The 12826-nt window shown below is 46.7% G+C and overlaps 1 protein-coding gene across 1 annotated transcript in view; it reads left to right on the forward strand.

Annotated features, from left to right (window-relative positions):
• Positions 1-12826, forward strand: part of LOC106607262 (NADPH-dependent quinone oxidoreductase VAT1) — a 40490-nt gene that overhangs the window by 16124 nt on the left and 11540 nt on the right. Inside the window, exon 3 of the mRNA XM_014204055.3 lies at positions 11725-11895. Coding sequence (XP_014059530.1) covers positions 11725-11895 — 171 coding nt within the window. The remainder of the gene's footprint in view (positions 1-11724; positions 11896-12826) is intronic.

The following is a 12826-nucleotide window of genomic DNA, read 5'->3' on the forward strand; positions in this document are numbered from 1 at the left end:
ACGAGCCCCAAACCAACAATGCATTTTTTTTTAAATACGGATAAGAAATAAAAGTAACAAGTAATTAAAGAGCAGCAGTAAAATAACAATAGTGCACTACCCTTGATCAGAGCCTATATAGGGAATTATATTCCATTTCAGACAGAGTCTATTTAGGTCTGGACCTCTGGTTTCTCATGGCTCCCAGCCAGCTAGCCCTTGGCTCTCCAGCTGTCTGAAAGGACGTAAGGATTAGAACAAAGGATTACTGAATCCATAACAGAAACATTTGCCTAACAGCCTCTTTGCCTGAAGCATAATTCTTCTTAGCTCTTTCTTTATTTTTGAAATCTCTCATGATATTACACACACCCACTCAGGGTCATGAAACAATCTATGGATTTATATATTCGTCACTGCTTGTAGAGGCAATTTAGTTGAAAATGCAGTTATTGTGTTTGTAACAGTAGAGGCAGTAGGTACACTAGCTGCAGCAGCAGTGGTACTTTATATGCATTTCTTTTGAGTACACACATTTAGGCCCTATTCCCACTACGAGAGATGAAGGAGAGTCTGAGTGGTGAGATTTCTACTTTTCAATTCCCATCACATCCTTGCCTCACCTTTTGTTGTGGCTGGCAACGCAACATTCTTGGTCCGCAGCTCAAATTGACCGTAAATATCACAGTAGCCACTAGCCAGTAAGCAAAAAGTATTGAACAATCCACCAACTTTTCTTCTAAAACATATTACAATATTGAATAATGCAACCAAACCATATTACGCTCTTGAATAATGCAACAATCCACAAGCATGTGCAGACAATGAAAGGGTTTCATTTGTTGTCCGTATGGAACACAAGGGATATGAACAGGGTCTCCCACGTCTTAGACCTTTAGACCAAGAGGAAATTCCCTCTTGGACCGAGGGCAGACATTGGTTTGGAAGTTTGTCGGTGGGGCGACCTCATCACGGGACCATGCCTGACTCATGTCTGCTACATTTACCCCCCTTTGACCTCCCCTTTGAGAGCCCACCCCACGTTGGGCGCCATTGTGACACGCGGGATATAAACCTGGGTCCGGTATCCAAAAAGAATCTCAGAAAATATCCTAGGTATCCTGATAAAACCAGTTTTAAGTAAAAAAAATATATATAACTCCCAGCACAGTGTTTTAGGAGGATGTTAAGACACTGCTCAGACAAACTTTGAGCCAGGAGTAAAATCAACTCATAAAAGCTTATCTCAGCCGGTAATCACGACAGTTTGAAGAACCGCAAAGGAAAGATAGTGATGACGCTCATTGACATTGTTGCAAATGATGGGGAAGACGTAGTGATGGCGCCAGAGGGTAGGGCTGCCGTCTTATCGGCTCTCAGCCAATCATGCTATTTTGTTCGTTTTTTCGCGTTGTTCGTAACTTTTGTACATAATGTTGCTGCTACCATCTCTTATGACCGAAAATAACTTTTGGACATGAGAACTGGGATTACTCACCTCAAGTTGGACGAGGAGTTCTTCTTCAATGAGTCGGCCGCAAGGGATATACCGCAAATACTCGACCAGGCCCCGATCCCCGTGATTCGCTGGAGAAGGAAACTGAAATTTAGAGGAAAAAGATCCAGGTGCCTTGCGAGGATCAGGCAACGACTGGCTAATCTGCCCTTGCCTTCCATCCTGCTAGCTAATGTTCAATCGCTGGAAAATAAATAAAAAACTGTAATATCTTATGTTTCACCGAGTCGTGGCTAAACGACGACATTAAGAACATACAGCTGGCGGGTTATACACTCTATCAGCAAGACAGAACAGCAGCCTCTGGTAAGACACGGGGCGGGGGCCTATGCATTTATGTAAACAACAGATGGGGCACGATATCTAAGGAAGTCTCAAAGTTTTGCGCGCCTGAGGTAGAGTATCTCATGAGAAGCTGTATACCACACTATCTACCTAGAGAGTTTTCATCTGTATTTTTTTGTAGCTGTCTACATACCACCACAGAGCAAAGTTGCCACTAAAACCACACTCAATGAGCTGTATTCCGCCATAAGCAAACAGGAAAACGCTCACCCAGAGGCGGCGCTCCTGATGGCCGGTGACTTTAATGCAGGGAAACTTAAATCAGTTTTATGGAATTTCTATCAGCATGTTAAATGTGTAAAAAAATTCTAGACCACCTTTACTTCACACACAGGGACACGTACAAAGCTCTCCCTCGCCCTCCGTTTGGAAAATCTGACCATAACTCTATCCTCCTGATTCCTGCTTATAAGCAAAAATTAAAGCAGGAAGCACCAGTGACTCGGTCTATAAAAAAGTGGTCATATGAAGCAGATTCTAAATTACAGGACTGTTTTGCTAGCACAGACTGGAATATGTTCTGGGATTCTTCCGATGGCATTGAGGGGTACACCACATCAGTCACTGGCTTTATCAATAAGTGCATCAAGGACGTCATCCCCACAGTGACTGTATGTACATACCCCAACCAGAAGCCATGGATTACAGGCAACATTCGCACCGAGCTAAAGGGCAGAGCTGCTGCTTTCAATGGAGTGGGACTCTAACCCAAAAGATTATAAGAAATCCCACTATGCCCTCCGACGAACCATCAAAGAGGCAAAGCGTCAATACAGGACTAAGATCGAATCGTACTACACCGGCTCCGACACTCGTTGGATGTGGCAGGGCTTGCAAACTGTTACTGACTACAAAGGGAAGCACAACCGAGAGCTGCCCAGTGACACGAGCCTACCAGACGAGCTAAATAACTTCTATGCTTGCTTCGAGGCAAGTAACACTGAAACATGCATGAAAGCATCAGCTGGTCCAGATGACTGTGTGATCAACCTCTCCGCAGCCGATGTGAGTAAGACCTTTAAACAGGTCAACATTCACAAGGTCGCTGGGCCAGACGGATTGCTAGGACGTGTACTCTGAGCATGCGCTGACCAACTGGCAAGTATTTTCACTGAGATTTTCAACCTCTCCCTGTCTGAGTCTGTAATGCCAACATGTTTCAAGCAGACCACCATAGTGCCTGTGCCCAAGAACACTAAGTTAACCTGCCTAAATTACTACCGACCCGTAGCCTTCACGTCTGTAGCCATGAAGTGCTTTGAAAGGCTGGTCATGGCTCACATCAACACCATCATCCCAGAAACCCTAGACCCACTCCAATTTGCATACCGCCTCAACAGATCCACAGATGATGCAGTCTCTATTGCACTCCACACTGCCCTTTCCCACCTGGACAAAATAAACACATATGTGAGAATGCTATTCATTGACTACAACTCAGCGTTCAACACCATGGTGCCCTCAAAGCGCATCAGTAAGCTATGGACCCTGAGACTAAACACCTCCCTCTGCAACTGGATCCTGGACTTCCTGACGGGCCACCCCCAGGTGGTAAGGGTAGGTAACAACACATCTGCCACGCTGATCCTCAACACAGGGGCCCCTCAGGGGTGCGTGCTCAGCCCCTTCCTGTACTCCCTGTTCACTCATGACTGCACGGCCAGGCACGACTCCAACACCATCATTAAATTTGCTGATGACACAACACTGGTAGGCCTGATCACCGACAACAACGAGACAGCCTATAGGGAGGAGGTCAGAGACCTGGCCGTGTGGTGTCAGGACAACAACCTCTCCCTCAACGTGATCAAGACAAAGGAGATGATTGTGGACTGCAGGAAAAAGAGGACCGAGCACGCCCCCATTCTCATCGATGGGGATGCAGTGGAGCAGGTTGAGAGCTTCAAGTTTCTTGGCGTCCACATCACCAACAAACTAACATGGTCCAAGCACACCATGACAGTCGTGAAGCGGGCACGACAAAACCTATTCCCCCTCAGGAGACTGAAAAGATTTGGCATGGGTCCTCAGATCCTCAAAAGGTTCTATAGCTGCACCATGGAGAGCATCCTGACTGGTTGAATCACAGCCTGGTATGGCAACTGCTCGGCCTCCGACCGCAAAGCACTACAGAGGGTAGTGCGAACGGCCCAGTACATCATTGGGGCCAAGCTTCCTGCCATCCAGGACCGCTATACCAGGCAGTGTCAGAGGAAGGCCCTAAAAATTGTCAAAGACTCCAGCCACCCTAGTCATAGACTGTTCTCTCTGCTACCACACGGCAAGCGATACCGGAGCGCCAAGTCTAGGTCCAAGAGGCTTCTAAACAGCTTCTACCCCCAAGCCATAAGACACCTGAACATCTAGTAAAATGGCTACCCAGACTATTTCCATTGCCCCCTCCCCTCTCCACACCACTGCCACTCTCTGTTGTCATCTATGCATAGTCACTTTAATTAACTCTACCTACATGTACATACTACCTCAACTAACCGGTGCCCCAGCACATTGACTCTGTACCGGCACCCCCCTGTATATATTGTTATTTTTTACTGCTGCTCTTTAAATTTGATTTGATTTGTTTAGACCAAGCCTGCAGTCCAAACACGTTCATTTTACCCCCTCAGCTCTTTCGCTAGCCATTTTCCCTCGGGGTAATCCCCGTCGAAACCAGATGCAGTTTGATTGCCATCTTAAGTGGAGGTCCAATGGCCCCCTAGGCCCTCGATTTAGCTTAAGGGAGCGAGTGGAGAACTTTGATCACTTGTGGGATTGATATGACCCACAATTCAATGAAAACTGTATTCATGTTTCAAACTCCGGTGGCCGCGAAATGTAAAATTTTATCAACATGGCTTCAGATATCAAACTGTGTGTGTGTGTGTTTGTGTGTGTGTGTGCACAACTGCAACCACACTAATGGTACGGTACGTGCGTGCTTTTCTATTAGGGTCGTTGTGTGTCAGTGGATGGCTGTCTTGCTCTTGCACCGGCGAGATTAAAAACAGAACCACCTATTTGAATCATATCTCTAACCTACAGTTTTACACGATGCATGTCTTTAATAGTGAACACAGACAGCTTTTTAATAAGATTCCGTGTCTCCGTTTGTACAGCTATAGTATATTAAAACAGTGGGTGGTACTGCATGAGGACACAAGGAGCCATTTCTCATATCCAGTCTCAGGGCATGGCCAGACAGATATTATTTTAATTGTCTGTCATTTTTTTTACTGGCAAAAAATCAATATATAGATCAACAGTCGGCTTCTTATCGTGGCGACCACAGAGTCATTGTTGTGGCACTCCGCGCTCCGTCTCTCTCCGCGTTTCTTCCCTCTTATCGGCCTGTGGTGCCGTAGAGCCATGCTGGTGAATGAGAGACTACTAGAGCTCTATGTGGCTCTATGGGGGTGCTGCTTGGCGCTGTCAACAGGCTGCTAACTTGTTGGCTCCCACTGTGAGGACCCAGGCAGAGAGGTGTCTAGCTCATTGCCTGCAGCAGCAGCACCACCCCCCACCCACCTCATGACAAGGAAAGATACTGTATGTCCTCTCCAAAATAATTACCACTGTCAGTGTTTTAGCTCTCTGGGGATTATTACATAGGCCTTCTCTGTCCTTGTACCCAAGAGAAGAGACTTCAGCTAAGGAGACCGAAGTCAAAGGTACACCTCAACCGTACCTCTGTCATAGCGTTTATTACAGGGACTCAGAGAGAGAGAGAGCTCTGTAGAGAGAGAGATAAAGAGGTTCCTCTGGTGTGTCAGTGTCATGGCTGTGTGTGAACCGTGAACCGTTGACTGACCCCAGCTGCCTCTCTCTCTCGTGGGCCTGTGGGCCGGCCGTTCCCGTCCCCTCTCCCCGAACAATGGCATGTTGTTCTACTACCATCCCGCCCTCTCTGTCCGCTGGGCTCGCACATCTGCATCCTCCCGTCCTCCACCTCCCCTCCTCCCCCCTCCACATGACTCCCACCGGGGAGGCTCCTCATGACCATGGCGTATCAGTGCTCGATACCACGTCATCGGAGAGCGTGCATACATTTCCTCCTTTGTTTTCTCCAGAGGGACAGGGCAAGGGAAGGAGTGCAGTGACATTTGGATGTGTTTGGGGGGGTGGGCGTCAACTGTGCCCGGCCAAGAGCCTTTTCCTGCGACCTCTCCCTGAACTGAACCCTGTGTTTATGGATTAGGTCTGGCCAGCAGCCCTGCATGCCACCACGCCCACTAACACACACACATACACACACATACATACACACTTGACTGGGCCTTGGCCTGAGTGGTTTGACTAGCACTACCCTGTATCAACATTAGGGAGAGGAGAGGAGAGGAGAGGAGAGGAGAGGAGGAGAGGAGAGGAGAGGAGAGGAGAGGAGAGGAGAGGAGAGGAGAGGAGAGGAGAGGAGAGGAGAGGAGAGGAGAGGAGATTGAGTGAAGACGATAATGGAAGAGAAGAGAAAGAGGTGACAGAGTATAGTGAAAAGTACAGAGATGTTGATGTTACCTGCTCACTCTACACTCTTAGAAAAGGGTTCCAAAAGAGTTATTCAGCTCTCCCCACAGGAGAACCCTTTTTGGTTCCAGGTAGAACCCTTTTTGAGTCCAGGTAGAACCCTCTGTGGAAAGGTTTCCACATGGAACCCAAAGGGGCTCTACCTGGAACCAAAATGGTTCTACCTGGAACCAAAAAAGGTTCTTCAAAGGGTTCTCCTATGGGGACAGCCAAAACCTTTTAGGTTCTAGATAGCACCTTTTTTTTCTAAGAATGGAAGATATCGCTCAATATGAGATACATACAGAATATCACTTTGTTAGTTTATCCTACAATTTCAGACAAATCACGTCTCTATTTCAGCATATCCTTTAGCAGTCTACAATGACTCCCCACTGTCTGACTACCCTGTGCTGTAGGTCTTACCCTAGTTCAGTCAATGCTAATAAGGGCTGTGTTGGAGAGGAGTCCTGGTTGTGTTTGTTTTCTGGGCCTAGCTGGCTGGCATCATACCCAGACGCCGATCAGCTGTACTGATAGCACAGGAAAACCAGGGCATGCAGCCTCCCCTCCGCAGCCTCCCCTCCACAGCCTCCCCTCTGCTCCAACCTCCAACCCACCCTCCAATTAGAATACACTCTCACTCACAACCGTTGCCTTATGACCCCATTCAACTTAAGCCCCTCCACCCACCCACCCACACACACACACACACACACACACACACACACACACACACACACACACACACACAGGTGTGTCTGTCTGTACATTTGAGTTGGTATTTATTTTTCTACATTGTGAGTTTGTGTTAGGAAGAATGTGTTTGTTTGTGCATGGTTATCAGTGGGTTTTATGAGAACATGTCTGTTTGTGTTTGTGTGTACAATGAGTGTATGTGTGTGTTAGTGTCTCTGTGTGCGTTAGCATTGTGTGAATTCTCACTCAGGAAATCGCAGGTTCTGCCTTCTCACACAGGATGTGTTTTGAATTCACTCACCCAGTTCACAAAAAATGTGCATCCTATACGTGGTACAGAGTGGACGGTACCATACGAGAAAGCATATTAAAACACTTATCGAGTTCACAGCTACACAGAGCAAGGGAAAACACTGTGTTACGTAACACAGAGTCCTCTCTCCTTATAGCAGACACAGACACGCACCCGCTGCCGTTTTATGCTCATGGAAGAAGCCTCATGTAAGATTTGCACAATAACAGAGAAAGAAACGTTGCTCAATCATGTCCGACTTGTTAATCTTGTTCGCCGTCCCTTTGGTAACGAAGGATTCTTGGGTTTATGGTTTTATTCCATTCTTTGTGAGCCACAGGCACCACAGGCTAATGATAGGGTGTGGGATATGGTAAGCTTGGAGAGTGGAGACACAGAGAATGACATGGGGCAGACAGCATGGAACCCTGACGTGACATGAGCGGCCTCACATCTCTCCGTGATTAGCATTAGCACGTGTGCTAGCTAGTGTTAGCATTGCTAGCACCATAGGGCCCACACCTATAACCACAACCTAGCCTTTTTAGGTTAGAAGTGACAGTAAGCACGGTCTGAGGTGCGTTAGCTTCTCCGTTTGAGTTATGCTAAGAAACTAGCGCTCGATGAGGAAGTGGCCTAGCAAGCTTACCTCTTAAGCAGCGTTCAGACAGTGGTCAGTGTGTGGATGACTGTGAGAAAGGCCTGTGTGCACTGACTGTACTATGGTATGAGTATGTACAGTAGTAGGAGGTTTGAGTGTTCTCCTTCCCTTTGTGAAATCTCAACAACATTTAGTGGCCCCACCCTCTCCTCACGTTGAACTCTGGGTGTGGACAAACATCATACTGGACTAAATAGTAAAGTGAATTCCACAGTGTTTTGGACAAAATTCCTATTCACTCAAGAAGAGTGTGTTATTGAGACCCCAGAGTGTATTTGGTGCCAAAAAATGTGTGTGTGTGTGTGTGTGTGTGTGTGTGTGTGTGTGTGTGTGTGTGTGTGTGTGTGTGTGTGTGTGTGTGCGTGCGTGTGCGGAGAGAGACAGGAGTCCACTGTGTATGCTGTTCCTCCCTACACACCCTGGTCAGTAGACGAGAGACAGAGAGAGAAAACAACGCTTTTGACGGCCCGTAATCTTCTCAGTGAAACCAATTCAATTGAATCCCAAGCAGAACGAATGGAATTAGGCGCGGGAATTTGCTTAAGTTGCCATCTTGGCACAGACAATGGTTTAGTGTTCAGGCAATGGGTTAGTGTTTAGGGGACGACCTCACGTCACATTGCCAGGAGAATGAAGGGAAGAAAAAAAAGGAAGACAAGGAATGGAAAGAGAGACAGATTGCCCTGGTCCACATATACAGCAGATGAGAGAGAGAGATGGAAAGGGGGCACTGACAGGGGAGAGAGGGAGAAGGTTTGCGAGAATCTAGTGAGAAATACCAACAGAACAATGTGAACCAAAACAATGGGTTAACGATGGGTTAACTGTTTAATCTGAGCACATACTTGTGAAGATTAGCAGATATGAACAGACTTTTCATCCAGGCTGTTCCTGTCTGCAGTCTCTCTCCTACCTCAGCTTATCTCTCTCTCTCTCTCTGTGTGTTGGGGGGGGGGGGGGGGGGGGGGGGGGGGGGCTCTTGGCAGTGCTGGCCTGGGTCTTGTGATGGGGGATCGGTCACAAGACGGGCAGACAGGCCCTGGATCTCTGGTTCTCAGGGGGTTCCAGCCAGACACAGGTGCCCCCTCCTCCATTTCTAACACAGGTGGAAGAGTGGGACAGAGTGGTCAGAAGATATGGGCAGGCACCAACTCGAAATATCAAAACTCTGTCCTACACCGACAGCCTAAACACTTCATATTGACTATACACATTACTGGTTTGCAATACCAAAGTATATTTGTGAGCAGAAGTCCATGTGGCGAGGAAGCATATAAAAAGCCTCTCCTTTTTTGGCACCCTTCAGGTTAAGCAATTTCTCATCTCTCCACCTTCACACCCGCATACACACTCGTCTACTCTCAGCTGGCTCTAGGTAAGTCGTTATATGGTGATTGGGTGGGTGTTACTGGCTGATCTGTCTCATATTACCCCTGGATGAGCTTCTGATTGCCACCAAATGCCTCCTGTTTTGCCTGGAGGAAAAACAGCCAATGAATCAAAATGGCTCCTCTGCTCAGTCGTCGCCGCCAATTTGGCCTGGGTTTCCCTGGCAACGCAAACTTGGTTTCTCTCTGAGGACAGAACGACAGGGAGAGATAGTTCTAGCTGTTAGGAGGCAGGCTGACTCACTGACACGGCCATCCAACAGAAACACCGTTGCTCTTGTTATTTCATCAAGTTCTTGACTGCGTTCCAAATGATACCCTCTTCCCTACACAGTGCACTACTTTTGACCAAAGCCATGTTGGCCCTGATCAAAATTAGTGCTCTACGTCGGTGTCATTTGGGACGCCGACCTTCTCTCTTTTTCCTCGCCAGGCTTGAATACAGTGAGAAATGTCTATTGAGTTCCCATAGGCTCAAGGTCTCTTCTTTTCTTTGTAAGAGTCAAAGGGGAGAGGAGGTCTGCCTGTGCGACTTAGCAACCAGCGACTACAATAGATTAAAATATAACCTCTCCTTGGTTACCTTTGTCTCTGTCTACTCAAGCTTACGGTGTGTGAGTGAGTGTGACCAAGGCAGTGGACCACAACTCCCATCCCAACATGTTGCTGGTGATAACCACAGTCAACCACAGCAGTTTAAATATGCTTGAGACAGGCGTCTGTTTTGAATGTAAATGTCCATGTTGTGAAATCTCTGTTTGCGTTGCTCTATTGGCTCTGGCCTCAGATAAGTCGCGGCCTTTACTTGGTCAGGCATGAGTGACCTTTATGGACCACGTTCAGTTCACATCCTCCATCCAGTCAGTCTCCTTCTGTCCTCTCTGTTCTGCCCCACTACTGAACAGTAACCTATTGAGACCAGGCTTAAGACACACACAGTGACATACACACACACACATACAGTATGTTCAAAAACAGTGAATCATACACACACACACACCGATACTACATCAAACAGCCATGCTGATGTAAGTTACACCTACAGAAAGCAATGCTCTCACACAACTGCCACTTTGTCTACAAAGGTCATCATTGACAATACATTGTTTGTCGTTTCAAAGATGTATTCCCATATGAGAAGGTTTTGTTTCAACTGGCACAGTTACGAAACAATGTTTTCTTGTTTTCTTGACCCCATGTCACACATTGCTCCCATAGCCAAAACAAATACCCCAAATTACCCTAGATTCTTAGTCAGGTCATCTTGCATAGAGCTAAAGTCAACCATTGTCATTTGACGTACAATGGCTACTTTCTGTAGTTGTGGATGTTTGTGTGTCTCTACGTCTAGTTTTGGGTGTTCCTTTTTGCCCAGGGCGGCGGGTAGGAGGTAACGTGATGTGTGCTTAATGCTCTCCTTGCTTACCCCTGAGCCCCCCACACACACACAGCCAGCCTCTTATTGACTGACCCGGCCTGTCCCAGTAAACAAAACAAATCCCATTTCCCTGCAATAGAATGGATGTATATAATGGAATTTATGGGTGCCTCAAGACATTTTTATATCAGCTGAGTTGAATTGAGTTGGAGGTGTCTCCCTGAGTGAGTATCTCTTGAGGTAATGATTGGTGAAGCTTGGATAGAAGTTATTCGGTATTATACTTCCTCCCCATAGTTACCCTGTTTAGGTAGAAAACTAAGGGATACATACACAAGTCTTAACCACCCGTCTTTGTCTCCCTATCCTCTCTCTCTGCTTTATTGGCATGACTGGGTGGTCGCCAAAGCAATGTATATATTAGTATTACACACTGTATTGCACACTGTATTACACACAATGTATATATTAGTATTACACACTGTATTGCACACTGTATTACACACAATGTGTATATATATTAGTATTACACACTGTATTACACACAATGTATATATTAGTATTACACACTCTATTACACACAATGTATATATTAGTATTACACACAATGTATATATTAGTATTACACACTGTATTACACACAATGTATATATTAGTATTACACACTGTATTACACACAATGTATATATTAGTATTACACACTGTATTACACACAATGTATATATTAGTATTACACACTGTAAATGAACAATATGTTTGAGCAACAATAATAATATATCAACAAAAACAATTCTACATGGAAAATAATACACAGAAAAAGCAACAATTGAGAAATGTAATCTACTAGGGGTTATGTGTATGACATGTTGGGAGCTTTTGTCTCTGTTGTATTATAACATGGCAGGACGTATAACCTGCAACAACATCTACCATCTCTACGTTTTCTCCTAACAACTTCTCTCTCTCCAGGTGGTGTGGGCATCGCGGCCACCCAGCTGTGCCAGACAGTGAAGGACGTGACCGTGTTCGGGACGGCGTCGGCCAGTAAGCACGAGACCATCAGCCAGGGCGGAGTCACGCACTGCATTGACTACCGTACACGGGACTACGTGGAGGAGGTCCGCAAGATCAGCCCCAAAGGTGAGAGGTCAGGGGTCATCTGACCTATCTTACAGCACGGAGATGGGCTGCGTCTCAATTGGAACCCTAATGCCTATATAGTGCACCCTATGGGCCCTAGTCGAAAGTAGTTCACTACATAGGGACTAGGGCGCCATTTGGGACATAAGCATGGTGTGACCCATACTTTCCACAATATGATCCGTGATATAAGTATACTGAGATGGGTAATGGGCCCTGAGTCATGCGACCGTTTGTCCTAAGGAATACTCTGTAGTTGCAGTGTTGTGTTTGTCTTCCATTTGCAGATAACAAACTGCTAGACGTTTCCATTTCGCTGTGTCACGACTCTCAGCCCTGATAGCTGGGGTGCATTTGAGACGGTCGGTGGTGTAATGGGCACTAGACAGAAAAGTGCTTTTCCGCTCAGACAAAGTATTTGAGAAGCCTGTGACTCAGTGTGGATCACATCCCCCAACGTATCCCCAAGGCCAGGGCTCTTAAGATCCCTCCCGCTTTCTGCCTTAGGAGACATTCAATTCATCGCTCATCACCGAAACAGAACGTCCTCCAATTCCTCACTCTTTACTCACTTACCTCTGGTTTCATAGAAGCAGGGTGGAGGATTTTATACCAGGAGCTCATTTGGTAGTACCCCTCGCAGCAGCGAGACAGAGAAAGAGCGAGAGAGACAGAGAGACACAGAGAGGGGGGGGGGGGGGGATAACTGATATTCTGGACAGAAGAACATGTCAAATTAGCGGCAGGGATCGATGAAGAGTTTGTCGGTCTGTGTGACTGTGGCTCAGTTAGGGCAGGGTCCTCCTGAGAGCCTTGTGAATCAACGGGACTATCAGCTAATGGGGAGAGGAGAGGAGAGGAGAGGAGAGGAGAGGAGAGGAGAGGAGAGGAGAGGAGAGGAGAGGAGAGGAGAGGAGAGGAGAGGAGAGGA

Source organism: Salmo salar, chromosome 06, assembly GCF_965601325.2.
Source record: "Salmo salar chromosome 06, fSalSal1, whole genome shotgun sequence".
In the NCBI taxonomy this organism is placed as follows: domain Eukaryota; kingdom Metazoa; phylum Chordata; class Actinopteri; order Salmoniformes; family Salmonidae; genus Salmo; species Salmo salar.